General features: G+C 36.9%; 4 protein-coding genes across 17 annotated transcripts in view; 2 read left to right on the forward strand and 2 right to left on the reverse strand.

Annotated features, from left to right (window-relative positions):
• Positions 1-2,125, forward strand: part of tpd52l2a (tpd52 like 2a) — an 8,280-nt gene extending 6,155 nt beyond the window's left edge. For 2 of the 14 annotated variants that reach the window (XM_065246925.2, XM_065246930.2), the window contains 4 exons: positions 74-97; positions 353-397; positions 769-817; positions 951-2,125. In XM_065246925.2, coding sequence (XP_065102997.1) covers positions 74-97; positions 353-397; positions 769-817; positions 951-1,019 — 187 coding nt within the window. In that variant the 3' untranslated portion in view covers positions 1,020-2,125. The remainder of the gene's footprint in view (positions 1-73; positions 98-352; positions 398-768; positions 818-950) is intronic. The other 12 variants (XM_065246929.2, XM_065246932.2, XM_065246931.2 and 9 more) reach the window with 10 other exon arrangements.
• A 659-nt stretch (positions 2,126-2,784) lies between these two features.
• ppdpfa (pancreatic progenitor cell differentiation and proliferation factor a) lies at positions 2,785-4,813 on the forward strand. The gene is made up of 5 exons (XM_065246940.1): positions 2,785-2,945; positions 3,802-3,906; positions 4,022-4,099; positions 4,236-4,332; positions 4,411-4,813. The coding sequence occupies exons 2-5, from the start codon at positions 3,852-3,854 to the stop codon at positions 4,532-4,534; spliced, it is 354 nt and encodes a 117-aa protein (XP_065103012.1). The 5' UTR covers positions 2,785-2,945; positions 3,802-3,851; the 3' UTR covers positions 4,535-4,813.
• Positions 4,814-9,223: 4,410 nt separating this feature from the next.
• On the reverse strand, positions 9,224-15,562 carry ptk6a (PTK6 protein tyrosine kinase 6a). The gene is made up of 8 exons (XM_065246956.1): positions 15,051-15,562; positions 13,930-14,051; positions 13,627-13,793; positions 12,915-13,083; positions 12,359-12,517; positions 11,962-12,143; positions 11,729-11,882; positions 9,224-10,132 (listed from the first exon to the last, which is right to left on the reverse strand). The coding sequence occupies exons 1-8, from the start codon at positions 15,416-15,418 to the stop codon at positions 9,876-9,878; spliced, it is 1,578 nt and encodes a 525-aa protein (XP_065103028.1). The 5' UTR covers positions 15,419-15,562; the 3' UTR covers positions 9,224-9,875.
• A 2,606-nt stretch (positions 15,563-18,168) lies between these two features.
• nol4la (nucleolar protein 4-like a) overlaps positions 18,169-21,147 on the reverse strand; it is a 41,394-nt gene continuing 38,415 nt past the window's right edge. Inside the window, exon 11 of the mRNA XM_065246955.2 lies at positions 18,169-21,070. Coding sequence (XP_065103027.1) covers positions 20,850-21,070 — 221 coding nt within the window. The 3' untranslated portion in view covers positions 18,169-20,849. The remainder of the gene's footprint in view (positions 21,071-21,147) is intronic.

Below are 21,147 nucleotides of genomic sequence, written 5' to 3' on the forward strand. Positions count from 1 at the left end.
CGTCAGTATTATATTGTGATGGTTTTGATTATTGCTGTGTTTTTCTCCACACTGCTGCGATCGGGCTACTCAGGGCTCTACCGTACACTAACTCTGGGTAAGAGCTATATATGAGAGGCTGTAGTGATGGTGCCCATCATCTTTTTGTACTGCCCTGTACCACAGAAGATTTCTAGAATAGTTCTGAAACTGTCTGTATTTAAAGCTGTTATATATTGTTGTTCTGTTTGAGTTGCCTTAATAAGATTTTCATGACGTTGTACAATCTCTTTCTCTGCTCTGTGCTCGACTAACGCTGCCTGCTTGGCTAATGCTGCCTGCTCGCTCTCTGTCTCCAACCTGCTCTCTGCAGTAGTAACCTTTCCATGCGTCACTCTTTAAGTATGCCAGCTATGAGGTAAAGTACCAATCACAGCAACACTTCTTCTTATCCTTTTCTGAATATGAATGTCTGAACATTCTGTCTTCCATCTGTTGTCATACAAAGGTAAATTCTTAGCAAGACTCGTATTTCAGATTCAAAGAAGTAAATGTCCAGTTGTAGCTAGCCTGTATATATTGATCAGAGATTGATTATACATACAACAGGTGCAGAAGCCAGAAATGTAAAATGATGGTCAGCACTGTGGCTCAAATTTAAGATTTTAATTTCTTTGTCTTTTTCCACATGCAAAGCAAGAGCTTTATCACTTTGTGTAGCTGTTTAAGTCCTTGCATGAATGGTAACTGAATGTTTTATTCAGTATTAATTGTAAAATATCTTCTCAGGAACTCGCCAAGCTTTAAATCCTTTGAGGACAAGGTGGAAAACATGAAGGTTACACCTTTTCTTTGATTTTCTCACTCACTGTAGTGGTTTCTGTTTCTGTAGTGCTAATAAATATATAATGTATTTCATGTTTATTAAACTGTATTACCCAGTCCATCGTCTGTGTTTCGATGTTTTGCAGTACAAAGTAATGGGACGATCGAATGGGGAGGGCTCCAATTCGCCAACCAACAATGATGCCCCATTGTGAGCTGGAAGCACAACCAAAAACTGACCTCCATAAACCCTTCATAACCCGTAACAAAAGAACACTTCATTTACATCAAAAGAATGTACAAACTGAAAACGCTGCTTTATTACATTGATGCCAGCGTGCAAAGAAGCTTTTTACTTTCACCCTCGTAAAGGTGTTGTAGCCAAACTGTTAAACAAAACCTCTTAAATATGCGTGTGGAAAATTTTGGTTGGAGCTTTCTTTTCTATGCATTAAGTTTTTTAAAGAACAGACTTATGTGAATTGTTTTACAGCTCTCACTTAGACTGTGCTAAAACATCGTGGCTATTATTGTTACATGCTTTCTACATGAAATTTGCACTTGTTATTACCCTGCTTATTAAATCGTTTTTACTCAGGGCTAAAGGTGCTACAGCACCATCTCTCTAAATGTATGTGCTAAATAATTCCATTGTGTTTTTTATTTGGTCTAAATAAGAGTTTTCCCCTGATTATAATCTTTATTTATACAACCTTTCTAACAAAATAATATGTCGTATGTTTAATAAGAGTTAAGTGTTTATCAAGCAAGCTACTGTCATTACCCTTTAAAAGTTTTAACATGAGTTTGAATTGTTGTTCACTAGGTCTTTTTCTCTTTTGGTAAAGATAAAGGACTTTTGGATGTTTTCCCTATGATTTCTTATATTTATGGAGTGTGATGTCCAGCATTGTTTGTGTTTTACTTTTTCAGTATTTTCAATACATTAAGTAACAACAACAGTAAGGACATTTGGTGAAATTATGGAAATTCATTATTTATTGTACTAATCAAACGCATGCTATCTGAAATATAGAAAATTAAGGAAAGATTGGTGTACTGTTTGTGGATAAGTCATGCTCTGTCCCAAATATTGTGTTGGGAAAAGGTCAGTTTCACTGTGAGGTGATATAAAAAACCCTTGTTTTGGGTCAATCGTTTTGCTTTTGATTCTTTGTACTGACTCGGCTGGTGCTGATGGGAATCATACTATGAATGTTACCATGGTGACCTAAACACTGTATACATGTTGGATGCTTTACTACTGTAACATACTAGACTGTTCAGGGTTTATCAAGGAAAAATAAATTAATGAAAAGAGCATTGTGGTGTTTGTCTTTTTAATGCACAGAATCATATTGCCGTCATGGTTATACACGTTGGCTGTTTCTCAATCCGAAGGCTGCAGCCTCCGGAGGTCGCATACGTCATCAAGACTATTTAAGAATATTAACAATTATTAAGTTGACTATTATTCTTAGTTTATCGTATATTGTTGTAATATACGAATGTAATGCTCAGTTAACTTAAATAAACCAGGATTGATGCCGTTGCAGCCTTCATATGCGACCTCCATAGGCTCCATCCTTCGGATTGAGAAACGGCCAAGATGGTCAACAATATTACCAGCCGACAGCAGGTGGCGACAGAGGTGCCTTCAATGTTTCATCTTTGAATGCCTACTAGAGTTTGACTGTACAGCGTTTTTATCAGTGCAAAAGGACTTAAAACAGGCTGCCAAATTGACCTCGATAAAATTGTCGTCATGTGGACAGTATGTTGTTTATGAGGGATTATCTTCTCTTGCCTGTGACAGCTGTGAAACGACATTGTTTTGAACGTGCCAGAGAGCAAGCCCCGATGAACTGCGTCAACCTAATCCAACGTCCAAGCCACGCCCTCAATCGTATGCCAGCGAAAAGACCACGCCCATTGGGAGGGGCATGCATGTAAGGTCACTCAGATAATAAATAGGACACATGCTTATCATTCAGCAGAATTTGGAGCGGACAGGAGCGCGAAAGACCTTGGAGGGTCTCACCCAACAACCAAACTACAAATGGGCCCCGTCGCCTAGCGTTTACCCGACCAAGCTTAAAAGTTGGTGCTTTGCTACCATCAGCACTCAACAAATTTTAAACGTAAGTAAGACTCATTACTTATAATTTTATTTATAATTTAACTTCATATTATTGTATGCGAACCACAAATAAAGACTTTTTTTTACTTTTGTGTAGGATAAAGTTTTATATTTATTTGGATGTATTTTTATCATTTTATTAGGGTAATAATTGCATAACGTCCTATGTGTTGTATGTAGCACAGAAAGGTATTAACCGGTCACACGGTAAATCCCTTTATCCATTGCACCTGAAAAAGGAGTGTGCATGAGGTTTTCACAATACTAACTGTAGCCTACTAGAAATGTCATAAAGTTATCACATTCTGCGTAGTCTTCCTCTTAAAAGTTTCAAGCTACTGCGTGCACCTTCCTTTTTGGTACTTGCATGCATTCAACCCGTGGATGCCATGTGTCATGAAATGTGAGCTGAAGTACGTTGCAGTGCCAGCTGGGTAATGTCTGGTTTAAGCAAAGTGGGTAGCTAGCTGGATGTTGAAATTTGATTCTTCAAGTAACAGCTGTTGAAGTACCCTCACATCACCCTTTGGGAAATATTGATAGTAGAGGAGAGGGGGTATCTACAGTTTCAGCGAAACCTCCATGTGTTTGATATGATGTGGTTTCTGGCATGTACTCTGTCTCTGTGTAAATCATTAATGGTATAGCCATCGGGGGTTATTGGTATTTGACATGCCAGTGCTCTGTGTCAGATCTTGGCGAAGTTATAATCTTTGCCGGGTGGCAGTCACGAGGCAAAGCACAGATAGTTTAGGCATCTGCCTACCAGAGATATTTTCCAGACTGGTTTGATATCGTACAGCTGTCATCATCAAGCCTGCATGGAAACATTTATGAAACCTTTTTTTTATTAACAGGTCTTCCATCTTTCCATCTTCCACACGGTTGACACTTAGAGGACGGGAAAATGGCAGCAATTCCATCCAGCGGTTCACTTGTTGCCACCCATGATTACTACCGAAGTGAGTTTACTCTTTTTCTATCGATTAAAACAAATAAAAATGTGTTCTATATCCTCATTAAGTGTGGTAAACATTGGTGAATTAACCATTGTGGCCGTGCACATTCATGTTGCAGGGCGCATTGGATCTACATCCAGCAACAGTTCCTGTGGCAGTTCGGAGTACACGGGTGAAGTCATTCCACACCCACCAGGTATCTGAAGATGTTTTTATAAATTAAGGATGTTTAGATAAACTTATACCCTGAGTTCTACATGAGAAATGTATAATATATGTATAATATATAAGTGTAATATCTTAAGAAAAGCTAAACATGGTTTTGATGGCAGGTCTAGCACGTCAGGACTCTGGCCACTGGTGGGCCAGTTTCTTTTTTGGGAAGCAAAACCAAACGGGAACACCTAATGGATTTGAATCCCAGCAGAAGTGAGTTTAAGAGCATCTTTGTGTATCCACGTCTTATTTTTTGTGCATTTTTTAAAGAGTGTTCATTTTGATTGGCAGGGCCGGTACCTACACAGTGACAAATGGTCAGGTGACCTGCGTTGCACGAGAGATTGTACTGAAAAGACAATTGAGTGAGAGCAGTGACTCTGGGAAAGAACCTGGATCTCCATGTCCCTCTTAAACCGCCCTCAATCCAATGCCATACCCTTTACCCCATTCGGGAGTCACCATGGGCAGACGCAGGCGACGGAGGCTCAATTTTCTTTTTTTTAGTAAAACAGGCTGCTTTTATGTCATATTGTTATATTGATGTTTGTATCTATGACCAAATTAAAGCTGTTAACATAAAAGCCCAAAATGCTTTCCACATGAGTGTTTTAGTGTAACTCACTGTATTACTGTGTGCAGGTATTGCATTCGCTATGAATAAACGACTGACTGCAGCCCAGAATACATCCTCTTTTATGGCCATTACTTAGTATTGTTAAAAGTAAAGAGCTGCTGTCATTGTATTTTAAAGGATTAGCACTAAACTAAGTGACTCTGCGGTTATATGAGATCCTGGTGACCAGCCACTGTGCAAGACGTTTGGAATTAAATAGGCTTTCAAGTGATTAAAACACAGGACACACTAATACGGTTTATATAACACAACCTGCTGCAACCGGTTACATGAATCATAAAGACACTCGAGCAGTGTTAACAAGTCTTTCAATATACTGAAATAGTCCATTAAAAAACAGCTAAATAAGGAAATTGTACAGCGCACATCTGGATGGAAAGAAGGGATTGTTTGCTTAGTCAGCTTGTGAAGGGGGAGTCATATTGCTTACCATTAATGTCCCCAATACCTGTTGCTAATCATAGAAATTAGTTGACCCAAATAAAACAGCAGTGTGTCCTCTTTAGAAGCCTTGACCTACATAACTGACACTATATAAACAGTTCTCTTTAAATCAAGACAAGAGAAACAGCAGTTTCTTCTTACAACAAACTAAAACATAACATATTTAAATTTTTTACACAAAGCAAAAATTCTGTTACACAAAGCTTTCATATTGCTTCTATCATCATGACTTTGGAGTCATTATTTTAAAGCAATTATATGACCCTTAACCACAGAATCAGATGTGAACATTCATTTATTGATGTTTTTTTATTTTCTGTCTGTATTTTAACTAAAAGGCTATTTGAAATGATGAGTACACTATAAGAAAATTGAGTAAAACTGATGCAGTACCATTTAAAGTTACTAAAATGCACATTTGGTACCAACATGTACCTTTGAGATACTAATATTTATCTTTGATGTGATAAGCTCTCTTTGGTACCAATATACCAAATGAACTCTTTAGGTGCAAAGTTTTACTTTATGAAAAGGTACTTTTTTACCTTTTTCTGGAGTTTTAAAGTGGTTGTCTGCAATCCTTAGGGGGGTCACAAAATAATATCCTAGAAATTGTGCTGTATTATTAAAAAAATCATATATTAATTTGTCATGATTATGAAATACCAAAACAAATTGTCTATATCCACTCACTTTATTAAAGGAAAACACCACCATTTTTCAATATTTGACTATGTTCTTACCTCAACTTAGACAATTTAATACATACCTAGCTTTTTTCAGTGCGTGCAATTAATCTTTGTACAGCGCGTTGTGAATGTGTTAGCATTTAGCTTAGCCCCATTAATTCCTTAGGATCCAAACAGTTCTCATTTTTTATCTGCTTAAAAAATCGCCACGTTTTATTTTGTGCCACCATACTTACTTGTGTAACTACTCATGTAACGGTCTTTAAATAGGGAAAACATGGAAGTGTTTGGTGGCTTTTAAATTCATCCCTGTTTGGATCCTAAGGAATGAATGGGGCTATGCTAAATGTTAACACATTCATGACGGGCTGTACAAAGATTAAGTGCACGCATTGAAAAAATATAGGTATGTATTATTGTCTAATCTGAGGTAAGAACATAGTAAAATATTGAAAAATGGTGGTGTTTTCCTTTAAAACTATATAATATTTCAATTTCACAAGTAAAGATGAGATTAAACTATTTAAAAAGAGAAAATACAGTGACTTTTGTAATTAGTTTTGTTTTATTAAGAATAAGTCAAGCATTTAAAGTAGCTAAAGTAAAATTACAAGTATGCCGTTCTTGCTACTGTTGCTTTTAAAATAACTAGAAAAATATAAGTGTTACTTCCCTGTAAGGGGTCCCTGACCCCAAAAAGTTTGAGAACCTCTGAGCTAGACCATCTCCTTGGAAGGCCAAATTAATGTCCCCAGCTTTCCTGAATCCAACCACAACCCTGCACCTCATGGCACCTCTCATGCTGTTCTAATAACTTATGAATGACAACTTTTTTAGGTCAATGTTTAAATGTTTCCATTACTTAACCTTTCGCCTGAATGAATATTTTGGGGTTGTCGACTTCCCGTCCTAATGCCAAAGTCGTTTCCAAAAAGAGACACGTGCTAAAACTGGCACATGGTCTGTTGTTATGGACTGTGGAATCTCCCACAAGCTGTTTTCGGTGAACCAGCCTACCAAGCGCTTCAGTCTCACTCGAACTCCAGGGTTACTCTGTACAAAGGTGAACACATGTTCCCAGAATTATGCCAAGCGCTTCTGTTTGGTTCAGTGTTGTCTGAGATGAGGCTGGTACAGTACATAAACATAATAATATGTTTAAGAAAACATCTGCCTTACTTTGATTATTTATAAAAACAATTCAAAATAATTAAATAATTATTTAAAATTGTACTTTTAAAATAGCTAAACTGGTGCAACTTTTTGATTTTAAGAAATGTATTAGTAAATGAAAAAAGTAATAAAAGCTCCAAAAGTATTGTTGACAATTAGTTCACATTTACTTTATACTAATATTACCAAATGTGACCCTCAACCACAAAACCAGTCATACGGGTCAGTTTTTTGAAATTGAGATTTATACATAATCTGAAAGCTGAAAAACTTTTTATTTGCAATGTTTGTTATTATAGGACAATATTTGGCTTAGATACATTTGTTTGAAAATCTGTAATCTAAGGTTGCAAGAAATAAAAATATTGAGAAAGTTGCCTTTAAAGTTGTTCAAATGAAGTCCTTAGCCACACATATTACTAATTATAAATACATTTTTATATATTTACAGTACAGTAAGGATATTTACAGAATATCATTATGGAACATGATCTTTACTTAATATCCTAATATTGTTTTGGCATAACAAATCTATAATTTTGACCCATACAGTGTATAGTAGGCTATTGCTACAAATATACATGTGTTACTCATAACTGGTTTTGTGGTTAACAGTGTTGTGATTTAATATCTGCTTGGTTCCAGACAGGCTAGCTATTGCGGCATTAGTATATTAGCCAGACAAGTTATCTGAATGCTTTGTTTCGTACAGGCTAACTATTGCGAGATAAGTACATTTACTAGACAAATTATGTGAATACTTTGTTAAAAAAGAAAAGTCTTAAATTTAGATATAAAGTGATCGACAAATGGAACCTGTGTGTTCCCTGTAGCTCATAAACCATTGTGTTAGCACTGCAAAAAGGAAACAAACTGAATAAAGGTATAGCTTTAATGCACTGTAAGTTTCATTGGATAACAGCGTCTGCCAAATCAATGCATAAAATGTAAATGTGTGTTATCTAGGTCACGCATGCACATATGAGTGACAGAGAGGTTTAGCCTAAAAAAGTAAATATCACATTTGACTTCTATTTATTTTGTGGCCCTGCCTTTGAAGACTGAATCATTGGGTGTCTGATTGCAGAGTATAAGAGGTGCCCAAAATCCCCCGGAGATGCAATTCCAGGCAATCAGGTCACAGCAGTGACCACGTACCCATTCTGAACAAACCTGTATATTTATCCAATTAGATCTGGCCCGGCAAGTCCAGCATGTTCTTGTTTCTATTTCTGCTCCCCACAGCATGCATGCTTGTGCTACTGTGTTTACATTATAAGTTTCAGGGGCAATAATACTAAAAAACATGCCATTATACAACAGTTGCATTGGTGCATGTGCAGTGACAGTGGGTGTATATATAGAGTATTTATCAATGATCAGTGAATCTTTACAAGCACCATATGTCACAGACCCCAAGAACTAACACAACGAGAGATTGTGAAATATACTAGTTTCACAAGGACTGGCCAAGCACGTTCTTTTCATAGTATTTACATCTCTATTTTCCAGTGCTTATCAGCAGCAGAGACAGTTAAAGGGGTCCTATCAATAATTTTTCTTTTCTTTTTTAAAAGTAAGAGTAGAAAGACTTTAAAGTCCTAAAGAAGAACTCTAAAGGAATGTTTGTTACGAAATTGTTCATGCCCCCCCTAATTATCTCCATAGTATTATTTTTCCTACTATGGAAGTGAATGGGGCTCATGATCAGTTTGGCTACAAACATTCCTCAAAATATTTTCCTTTGAAATTTATACAGATTTGTAACAACATGAGGATGAAAAAATATAAGAGAGTTTTCATTTTTGGGTGAACTATCCCTTTAACAATGTATGAAATAGCACATGACCATAACACACACCTTCATGATGCTCATTTGGCTGGCAGAAATCTGGTATGGGTAAATGTTGTGAGTTGTGAGATAATAAAAAGGATGTGAGTGAAATCAGATAGGATATATTACAGTAGGTCACTTTTGGTGGTTATTTTATCAATGCAAAAAGTGGCCTAATTCATTCATTATATAATAATATTCTTAAAGTAATATGGAAAAGTAAAACCTAGGGATGTTCTTGTTTTGTTAAGCCATACTGCATATTTATTCCAAAAAATTACAATGCTAGTAATGTGTAGCTTATTTTTAACAAATGTTTTTTTTTAAATTAACGAGAATTTTTGTGGTGAATATTAGTGGGTTCTCATAATCTTATTATAAGATCAAAAGCATCTAGGTTTGATTTTAATCATTGATATAAAGATATCAAGGTTGTATTTTCACAGAATGTACAGTATATCACAAAATAATGACTGTTTTCACAGACTGGGTCACAAAATGGTATGGGTCTATGGCCTACCCATAGTATGTTTGGGTTGATTTTCAGTCTTATTTTATTCATAAAAAATACACGTCTGGTGAGTTTGGTGGTACTGCATTCCATCAGCAAATGTTAAAAATAAAAAAACAAACAAACAAACATCTGATTATAACTTAGAAACATTCCCATCTGCATAGTGAAGAAACATTGTAGTAGAAAAATAATCATCATCATTAGAAGTAACAATTGCTATCAAATGATTTCATTTGAGGGAACAATTCCTTGAAAATATGCAGATAATGTCAAATAAGCAAATAACAAAATAAACATGTTAATACTGTAATATAAAGTGTCATTGGTTCAATACTCAAGCAACACACAAACTGATCAAAAGTACCTGGAAAAGATTTGCTGGAGTTACTTTAGATAAAATGTCTCCCAGATGCTTTAATGCAGTCTATTCACAGCAGATTTCTTCTGATTTACTGTAAATCTTGCTTAAGAATTGCCCTCGGTCTGTGTATCATGACTGCATTCTGCTGGATCAGATTTGTCACTGCAGGCTACAGGGGTCCATTCAGTGTATAGTTTCGTGTTTATGAGCATTTTTTTCAGTTCCTTGAAGTCTGGCCTTTTCTCTGCTGGGAAATTCCAACACATCAACATGATGTCGTAAATGTGTGATGGGCATTTATCAGGCGCAGGCATTCTGTACCCCGAGCCGATCAGATGATACACCTCACGGTTTGAGTGAGCTGCAGAAACACATACAGAAAACAAATGCAACTTAACCTGGCCCAGATATGTATGAAGAATACTTACACATTTGTGACCCTGCTTGTGAAAACCAAGCTAAAGTCATTTTTTATGATTTACTGTTTTTTTTACATAAAATCATTCTGCATAATATAAAAACATTGAAAATATAACAATAATTTCTTTAATATTGAATAGGTAAGGTCATGTAAAAAATTATAATTAAAGCGGAATCAATAATTGAAATAAAACTTTGATGCTTCCAATTAGATTATGAGACTTTGGCCTGGATTTTACAGGTCAGAATCACGTTTAACTTAAAGGGACACTCCACCTTTTTGAACATATTCTCATTTTCCAGCTCCACTAGAGTTAAACATTTGATTTTTACCGCTTTGGAATCCATTGGAAGTGCCACTTTTAGCATAGCTTAGCATGATGCATTGAATCCATAGACTGTAAAAAAAGATGGACGACGCGACGTCGCCTCCCACCATTGTAATGAATTGAAGCCAAAAATGTCCAACCACAGTCGCCGCCATGTTACGTAAAAACGTCAGTTTGGAGCCAAGGCATGCGCAGAAGGAATCGTCCGTGGAGCCAGAGGCGGAGCCGCAATATCAAACTTCCACCCAAACGCTCGCGTGACCAATACAAACACACCAATCATAACGACACGCCCCGTTTCTATTGCATCAAATTACATGCTAAAATGAAACGTACCACAATAATGAAGACTTGAACATATACCAGCGTGATAAAAACTACTTGAAAGGACCAAAACCATCTTTCGGAAACTTTTATTGGAAGTGTAAATCATTTTTTTATTTAGAGCAGAGTCCCATTCGTTTGAATGGAGAGGGCGGGGTTTATGACTTGTACTGCAGCCAGCCACCAGGGGGCGATCAAAGAGCCAGAGGCTTCACTTTTCAAGGCTTATGAGGCACACCCGATTGCATCTGATTAGACCATTAGCATCGCGTTCAAAGATAATCAAAGAGTTTTAATATTTTTCCTTTAAAACTAGAATTTTCTGTAGTTCTGTAGATATTACGCAGTGCTAGAAAATAGTCCCTTGCTATTGAAAGTTACTAAGGGGACTATTTTCGGCTGCTGTGTAATATCATTCCACCTCTTTCACCCATGTTACAGCAGCAAAGTCCTTGATTATTACGCCAGAATGAGAGTAAAGTTCCTAGCCATGTGTGCCTAGAAAATCGCAACTTTTCATTTTCTGTCGGTCTTAGTACATGATGTAACTACAGAAGAGTCAAGTTTTAAATAGGAAAAATATTGAAACTTTTTGGTTATTTTTGTGCGATGCTAATGGTCTAATCAGATTCAATGGATTGTGCTAAGCTATGCTAAAAGTGGAACCGCCAGACCAGGAGATCGGCTGAATGGATTCCAAACCAGTAAAAATCAAATATTTAGGGGAGCTGGAAAATGAGACTATATTTTTTTTTTAAGTGGAGTGTCCCTTTAATGCATTTGGCAGACCCTTTTATAAAAAACATACTTTTTTAACAAGTGTGTTCACTAGGAATCGAACCCAATACTTTTGCTCTGCTTACACAGTGTAATGCTCTACCTACCTGGATATGGGACACCACCATATGAGAAAATCTCATATAGGAGAACTCCAAACGACCAGACATCAGATTTGTTGGAGAACCTGCCATGGCTAATAGCTTCAGGTGCACACCATTTATATGGTATTTTTTTATCCTCAGATGTGTAAATCGGCTCCTGTGAAACAACCAGTTTTAAAAGGCATGTTATATTAATCATAGAGTAGTAGACTGTTTAGCCAGAAAGCAGTCCTTACCTTGACGATTCGGGCTAACCCAAAGTCAGCCACTTTACAAATGTTGTTTTGTCCCACTAGAACATTCCGGGCTGCCAAGTCTCTGTGGATGCTGCTCTGCTCCTCAAGGTACGCCATCCCATCAGCCACCTGGCTCGCCATGTCCGTCAGCGTATGTGGCTCAAGTTTTCGGCCCTCCTGACCTGCATGCCGAAAAAATGTGAGGAATTTTATCAATCTGCTCTTGCGTTCTCACCTATTCAAGTGTCTCTTCATCAAGGGATTGCTTTCCAAAGAAATTAGACTTATTGTTTTCAATCTTATCATTAGCATTTATGACACCTTGTAGTATGTATTTAAAGCTAACATGTAAAAAAAAAACATTACGATAAACAGCAAGTAGTAAAAATGTAGTAACCTCGCAGGAAACTGAGCAGGTTGCCTTTTTCCATAAGCTCAGTTATGATGTAAAACGGGGTGCAGCTTGTACAAACAGCATACAGTGTGATTAGATGTTTGTGTCTGAGTTTTTTCAATATTTGCGTCTCCAGTAGGAACTCCCTGTGGTCCATAGACGCTAAATGAGGAAATAGTGAAGCAGGTCAGGTCTTCAGTACACATGTAAATGAATGAAACCTGTGCACCTATTTACCTTTCACAGTCACCAAACTAGAAACACAACATTTTTCACATTCACAAACAACAGGGAATAGCCCAAGGGTTATAGTTCAGAGTTTCACCAGATTCAGTCGAGAACTGATACAGTGAGAATGATATCTGTTCAATGCAGGAGATTTCCAAGACTGATATGATAACTTACATTGTTATATAACAGTACAAGTGATTAACTTGTATAAATACAAAGTACAGTGATATGTACACCTCTCATAAAAAATATGTTACAAGTGTTACATGTCTCTCCTTACTGTATGTACAGTAAAGCATTTTCACATTTATGCATGCGCCAGACCTACCATTTTGTTTCAGGATCTTGATGGCCACATTGACCACACCTTTATACTTTCCACGGTAAACATCAGCGAAGTATCCATTACCAAGCTGTTCTTCTAGGGTGAACTGTTCCTTGGGTAACTCCCATTCATCTACTGTTAGGTGGGAAAGATCTTGTGGCTTTGGCTCTGGCTAATAGCATAAAGCAAGACACAGATGCATGTTGTTAAACACATTTTATATTTTTTTTCTTCAAAATTAGTCATTACTTTTCATAATTAGTTACATAAAAATGTAGATCGGTCAAATTTGAATCCGAAAAGTAAGAATGATTAGACCGAACTAAATGCAAGATGGTCAGACTTGTTTCTTAAGACACAGTCTTAATGTTTATGTAACTTATCTAAATTTAAACGTAATAGTTTAATGGCAACATTGAACTTCAACATTAAAATGTTAATCTTTCTTTAATCAAGTGATATTTTGACTGAAACACAAAACAATGCAGATCATTTGAATTGGTGTTGTGATTATAACACAGGATAATGACAACAAGAATCTTCAGAGTATGTTTAAATATTTGTCTTCCTCATATTACAGATTTTTTTGTACCCACAGCACAGTATGCAGCATGACAAACACAAACCTGACAGGCGTTTTCTAATTCCTTGATAATTACTTTCTGCATTATTATCTTCAGAGTTTATTAATCTCTGTCCAGTTTCTTTTGCTTACCTTTATGCAGGGCTTTGTAAGTTGAGTGCCACAGTCCAGTGAATTTCTACTGTAGTGTTCCACCAGCTCCTCCAGGTTAAAAAACACATTACTTTGATCCAAATAAAGAGTTCCCTCATTATCCTTGTGAATTTTAATGTGTTTTACTTCCCTTTGACTGATTAGCACTGACAGATTGAGAGAGAAACAGAAAGGTTGCAGGACAGAAGGTTGTGACTGTGAAATTTTCTATTTTATACTATTATTAAAATACTATTTAACTATTAAAACCACAGTTCAGTACACATAGTTCCTCAGACTTACCTGATAATACACATCCTATGCTGTCTTTCTCACTCTGTCTCACCAGAAATGTCCCCACTTCATTACCTTGACCCAAAAGAAAATGTTCTGTCTCGAAGCGGCTTAGCGTCCCAAAATACCAACTGAAACACATAAACATATAAGTTAGCTACACAAACTTTTTAATTGAGAAGTAAGTAACTTAAGGGATTCTGTATAGCCATTTAATCGAAAAATAAACCTGAATAGCCCAATACCATCACCCCAAATAAATTTATTTAGCAAAAGCAACCGGATGGGTGTACATGACACTGCTTATTTAAGGGCTACTTCCACAAGAGGACAAAAAAAATATTTTTATTTGTAACAAATCTTGCCATGAGACAAGACAGCGCAGTGACACATTGATATTGCAGTCGATGGATTGAGGTACCCGGATGAGCACGACGACTGTCCAATCAGATTTAAGTATTCCAGACGTGTAATAAAAAAACCCTAATTAGCCAAATTAGCATTTAATTAGGTAATTACATTAAATAATGTTAACAAATACAATGATGTTGCACAGTTACCTATTTCAATCAATGAAGTTTAAAGTTCTCACAGTTTAGCATTAACTTTCACAGGTCTATCAACTCGCAAATTAAAAACAAATGAAGAGCTTCAAAACGAGATAACTCCGTTTTTATAAAAATTTTCAAAAATCAATTTTTTTGATTGTGCATTCCAATTAATATCAATCAAACTGCAGTTGGTTTGATTTGATTTAAGCCTTTATAACTAAAAATATACAGCTAAGTAGCACAATTAAACACAATTAAACATTATAACATGATAATGTTCTGAGAAAAAAATTAAAAACGGAGTTATCTTTATTTGGAACCAAACTCTTCAAATAGGCTACTGTTTGATGTTTACTATAAAAACGTACACTGGTTTCAATACAAATAAAACAAACAAAAACATGTTTACTATAGTTAAACCATAGTTACTTACCACAAATGTATAAAACCACTAAATGTGGTAATTACTTTACTACAATATTGGCTAATTACAATACACTAAAATTGACTACAGTAAATACTTCAGTATGCAAGTATACAATTACAAGTATACAACTCATTTGCAGTGTAAATACTCACGGATTCTCTTTCACTGTCTCTGTTCTGGCCAGGTAGTTGTGAGGAACGTAGCCTTTTGCTGTCACCTTTCCGTTTTTGTCCAGTTTAACAGCTGTCCACCAGTCACCCGAGCGCTCATAAATGCGGAACAGCTCTCCCTCCTGGAAAGACAACTCTTCCTCTGCACGAGCCTGAAAAGCCCACAGGGCCGTGTAGATCTCTTCCTCGACGTCATCGTTCGCCTCAGTCGCCGGTGTACTCGGGACGACCGGTTGTATCTGGAGTTTGTTAATTCTTTTTGTGTTATCCACTTCATCCTTAGGCGGTTTAAACAGTCTATCATACAGCGCCCAAAAATCGGGGCACGGGCAGCACCTGTCCTTGGACATTTCATTGAAATGAACGTGTGACGAGCACAGATTGAGAAATGAAACAAGAGTGAGGAGTGGGTGGAGCACGAAGTGTGCGTTTCAAAACAGCAACACTATCTTGACGGGATTGTTTCAAACGATAGACAGATATAGGCAGCACAAGGGGGGTTGAGACACAGGTGAGTAGGGAGAGATCCACACTGTTGTGTCCTATTTTAATAGATTAAATCTAGGTGATGTGCATCTACCAAAGGTACCAAAGTGTGCATATTATTACTACCTTAAAGGTACAAACTGGTACAAAAAAGTATGCTTATCTGGTACATATTAAAGGGGACATTTCACAAGACTTTTTTAAGATGTCAAATAAATCTTTGGTGTCCCCAAAGTACATATGTGAAGTTCTAGCTCAAAATTATATTATAACATGTTAAAATTTGCAGTTGTGAGCAAAAATTTGCAGTTTTTGGGTGTGTCCTTTAACATGCAAATGAGCTGACCTTTGCACTAAATGGTAGCGCTGTGGTTGGATAGTGCAGATTAAGGGGTGGTATTATCCCCTTCCAGTGGCTGCCGGTGACTTTTTTCGAGGGCGCACGATGCGAAGTACTTCAGCCTGTCGTGTGTGGTTTGTAATTTCAAAATATGTGTTCGGCGCATCAAGTGAACCTGTGTGCATCACGTGTCTTGTCAAAATAAGTGCCTGCTGTAGACACGTCAAAAGGGTTTATGATAAAAGAGACGCTTGCGTTTGCCAGATACTCACATAATCTCATGCGTAATCCGAACAGATATTTTGAATTTGCGCTCCTCGGAAGAGCAGTCACGAGCCGCCACTGTCCCCTTCTGACATCACAAGGGGATGTCATTTCAATTACCTATTTTTCACATTCCTGCTGCGAATTGTTTCCTAAAACTAAGTTACTGGGTTGTTCTTTTTCACGTTTTCTAGGTTGATACAAGCACTGGAGACCCAATTATAACATTTAAACATGAAAAAAGTCAGATTTTCATGATATGTCCCCTTTAAGGCCTTTTAAAATGGTACTGCCCCAGTGACAGCTTGGAACCAGTTTTGAGCATTTTGTATGACTGGTAAATTTTGTAACTTTTATGTACTTTGGATTGAAAGAAAAGACTAAAATTGAAAAGGACAAACATTTTTTCGTATACCCTCTTCAATATAATTTTTTTGCCATGATAATACAATCGTCACTTTAATTTTAGTTTAACCTGATTTGTAGACTTATTTGCAATGATGACTTTCGTAAATTAGGTCTTTTTATGAGTGTGTGATAGTTTCATTGCATATTACCTCTGCTTCTCGGTGGGAGAAATGATTTAGGGAAAATTATTGTGTCATTAACTCAGCAGACATGGTTGGATCTCATTCAAATACATCTTTTATGATTCACTGTAGAAATAAAATTTCTCTCTAGTCTATACAGAATGATTTTCTCATAGGATGCTTTCTAACCTGATTTCCTAGCAGCTCAACAAGAAGAATACAGCTGTCATGGCCATTAAAAGAAACACAGACAGCACTAGGACTTCAGTTCACAGATTTTATTCAGACAGCTCTGGAGGAAAGAGCAACTCGGGTTGCAGGTGCTTTCTCGTACCACAGCGATGACACCACACCGAACATTTTAAAATGTCTTAGAATGAGTCTCTCGGCAAAGTGATATGTAAAAGGCAGGCAAATCATTCACCTGTGCTTTTTTCTTTTTGTACATTAAACAAACAAAAATGATTTTACCTGCAATATTCTCCATCTTTTAGTTGTTTCACACGCACACACACACACATTTATATATATATTTTTATGTTCATCAACACTTTTCTAAAGATTCAAATATTCAGCCACATTTACTGGAGAAGATTCACTTTTAAAACACAATAAATATATAAAAACAAACAAACAAACAAAACACCGATATAACTGGGTTGAAATTGGAGAGAGGGAGGACTCGTCAGCAAAGACGTACAGACCTGCTTAAAAAAAGTAACGCAGGTCCAAATAGTTCCTGAGGTTCGCGTGTTCCCCATACGTACCAACAATAGGAGGAATGGCTTTCACAAATGTCAATATGAGCTGAATAGATCAGCTTAAGAAACCTGCCCCATCCCAAAACAAAATGCCCCTACTCACATGACATCAAGAGTCTTTTTGCTGTCTCTACAACAGCAGAAAAAGCATAAATATCTCATGGGAATTATTATAAGTGGCCTTTTAATCCAACATTTGTGGGGAAGGGAATTAGTCGTGCACTTTGTGCTGATGAGAAGTCCCTCCTCTCTCTTTCTTTAGCATCTATCATCAGCATTGGCAATCACATTTAAAGGCCCTTACACAGATATTTATCCCTTTGATGTAGAAACAGCATAGGCGAACAAGGTAAGATGTTTATTAATCAAAACATGGATAACTGCACTTTATGCTGCTTTCTAAAATTTAAAAAAGCATTTGCATTGATTTAAGCATAGAAATAGAACAAAAACATGTGTTTCTACTGTCTATTGTGAATGTGCAAAGGCCTTTAAATCAGCATTTTCATTTTAAAGTAAAAAGCACGGTGTGGGGTCACGACAGGACAAGAGGCTGGGATTTACCAGGACAAACAAAAACAACAACAGCAAAAATAAGAGCAACAACAAAGAAAATCGTAAATTCTGTACATGTAAACATCACACACTTCCACTGAGTCAAAAAACCAGAAAGAAATCATACAAAACTTCACATTGGTATACAAAGAGAAACTGAGCCTCAGCTACAATTTCTAGTAAGTACAGGAGTAAAAACAAAAAATACCAGAATTATAATAATATTACAAAGCACCACAAAATTAAAATATATCACAGGCAATGGTTGTTATCACATTTCATTGCAGATTTTAGCTGCATTTAAAAAAATAAAAGGTTGTAGCATTTTTTTTCTTGCCTTCAGTTTTTCCTTTTTCCATTGAGTGCATCATGTTCACCAACCTCAGATGTCAGAGCTTTAAAGGTCTAAAAAAAACATTTTACACTACATTTTACATGTTATTTTGAAAAAAAAAAAAAACAGATACAAATAAGCAAAAATATAAGTTAAACCAGAAAGAAAAGGGCTTTGTACAACGTTTGTACTTGTAAAGAGCTTGAAAGTCTGCAATAACCACAGTATTAAATTAGAATAATGTCTGATGCATTTTACTTGATGGTCAGAAATCAGAAATGATCCTGGCACTGCATAAAGGGGGGTGTGAAAAAGAACGTAAATGCAAGCATACAAGCAGAACAAAGAATTAGTCTTAAATAGCAAATATTCACATTTCAGCAAATACATATGACGCAGAGTAAATTAAGACAGGAGATTATGGCTTGTGAACGACTAGCTGCATTTTATAATTTAGAGTCATGTACGTAGTTTTAAGGCTCCGTCTCATTTGACCCCTTCTGCGTACATTTTCCTATATGCGGACTGTAAAGTGCTACTATGTTTTTAACCAATTTAAATAATTTATAAAGTGTAACATCTGAATATAAATTACTAATGATCCTGCACATATTTAATCTGTTCATCAAGAAACCGATTCAACAAATAACATATAAGAGGTAATAACAGGCTTTATAGCCGGATAACTAAGTTGTTAAGCTTGTTTTCTCTCCAGTTGTATGTCAAATTCAGCCGCACAGACATCAATCTTAGATGCACGGTTTACATTTGGAATGTTGAGAATCGCAACACCAATTCTCTATAGGCCCTCAGTGTTGCACAAACAAAATCAAAAGTACAAAAAGTAGCCACAAATAAAATAAGAAAATGAAATGTTTTACAGCTAAGTTCCGCATAAACATGTTGCAGAGCGAGGACACGGTTCAAGCTATGGCTACGAGAGTTGAAACTTGAAGGCCCTGGCGCTCCGCTGAAGGCTAGAGAGTCCGATCTCATACAACGCTATGCAGTTTTACAAGTGATCAACCGTTCAGGATTGTCTTTGCTTTTTTAATACAGTTTTTAAAGATGGCATTTGTGAACATGAGAAAATGTCTGGAGGGATAGTAAAACTGGTAATGGGGGTTGTAGTTTCTACGCGCCTCTATTCTATCTCAGTCCACCGATCACTGCCAAAAATATGCCAATTGAGCATAGCTTTCCTGACAGAAAGGAACGATGACATCATCCTTCCTGTTAACAACTACAGTAGGTCCTTTCTCTCCAACTCACTATGCATATACAGTACAGTATGTGTGCCAATGAGATGTCCCTCTGGGCCACGTGAAGATGAAAGTGTCTCAGTCATGAGGTTAGAAAATAAGAGCAGCATTCACAACTTAACAAAGTGTATTTGCAATGCATCATGGGAAACGCAGTCCATATTTTTCAGTTTTTTTTTTCAGTTTTCAACTCCCTCCGGTCTGGGAGGTTGATGTCACTCATGTGTTCCTCTGCCTCTACAGTGCATTGATGTGCTGAACGTGGAGGGATGCCAAGGCGTTAGAGGACGAAGGAAAGGGTTTGAAGCGTTCCACTTTGCACAGCTTCATTTGCATAATGTCCAACGGTGCACCGTTCTCAACCAATAAGATTACATCACCTTTAGCTAAAACCAATCATTGCCCCTTTAAGTAGACTTTTGTATGTGCACGTCGTGTAAGCTTGAACGGAAATTTTCTTTAATATGAGTGAGGAATATATTTATAAATATGTACAAACAACATTGATCATGTGTTTATGATTGAAAATGATACATTTTCAGACAGTAACACACTAGAACGATTATCATCTACATTGCACCTTCTCCCCAAACCTCATTAGCATTAAACAGATAGAAGAGATCTCATCTAGAAACCCTTTCTCTTGAATCTCTTTATCTAAATGGCTAAAATCTGGATCAAAGTTGCAGCATGGTTACATGTATGGTAACTTAAATGTCTGAGGTGTGTAAGTTTTGGCTCATCTGTGTTATTTTTTTTGTAATTCAATAAAGCCTTTGAGATCATTAAACATGTAATTGTGCCCACATCAAAAGTTTGTTTTGAGAGGATTGAAAGTACAGAGAATGTTTGTGTACAACTCAATGTGATGTACCGTCCCATAGACAGTTTACTGAAAGCACTGTGGGATTGTGCCCTGTGCAAGACACTTTATGATGATGCTGATTTCTGATCATAAAACAAAGCTCTGATCATTATGATAATTGTGAACATACAGCCGTCATGGGTGATAGATGGAAAGAGGAGGCTTTAACATAGGCAGAGTTTGGAGTGGCGGGCAATGTTTTATCTTTGTGAATATAACACAAACTGATTCGGTAGCATGGTCAAGATAATGAACTCTAGGCTCTGCCTATGGGCTTTAGGTGTATAAATGCGTGTAAGTGCACATAGCTACATGTATCTTTCTTGTCATGGCATGTATGCATACATATGTGAAAGACGGGCAGCACCAGACCGTGTGCAGTTCTCAGTTCTGCTGCAGTATGAGGTTCTCCAGCTCATCTGCCGAGCGGAGCAGGAAGGCTGCGGACTCGCGGTAGCCTGCGATAAGTTGCCGAACGGCGGTGACCTCGGGTGGGCTGAGCTGGGCAGATGCCCCCCCGCCCCCTCCGCCCTGACCGTGACTGTTTGAACTGGAGGAGGAGGTGGTGCTGGATGCCAAAGATTTCATACTGAGATCAGTAGGACCTAAGAGAACAAGAAAAAGATGTTTATTTATCAGGTCATCAGGAGAGATGAAAAATACAATTAAATACATTTCACAC

The sequence above is a fragment of the Paramisgurnus dabryanus genome, chromosome 11 (genome assembly GCF_030506205.2).
Source record: "Paramisgurnus dabryanus chromosome 11, PD_genome_1.1, whole genome shotgun sequence".
In the NCBI taxonomy this organism is placed as follows: domain Eukaryota; kingdom Metazoa; phylum Chordata; class Actinopteri; order Cypriniformes; family Cobitidae; genus Paramisgurnus; species Paramisgurnus dabryanus.

Coding starts and splice junctions, on each gene's coding strand:
- ppdpfa (XM_065246940.1), top strand. CDS start 3,852: ATGGCAGCAATTCCATCCAGCGGTTCACTTGTTGCCACCCATGATTAC. Junction 4,100..4,235: donor AGTCATTCCACACCCACCAG/GTATCTGAAGAT, acceptor TTTTGATGGCAG/GTCTAGCACGTCAGGACTCT. Junction 4,333..4,410: donor GGATTTGAATCCCAGCAGAA/GTGAGTTTAAGA, acceptor TTTGATTGGCAG/GGCCGGTACCTACACAGTGA.
- ptk6a (XM_065246956.1), bottom strand. CDS start 15,418: ATGTCCAAGGACAGGTGCTGCCCGTGCCCCGATTTTTGGGCGCTGTAT. Junction 13,794..13,929: donor CATAGGATGTGTATTATCAG/GTAAGTCTGAGG, acceptor TCAATCTGTCAG/TGCTAATCAGTCAAAGGGAA. Junction 12,518..12,914: donor CAAGATCCTGAAACAAAATG/GTAGGTCTGGCG, acceptor TTCCTCATTTAG/CGTCTATGGACCACAGGGAG.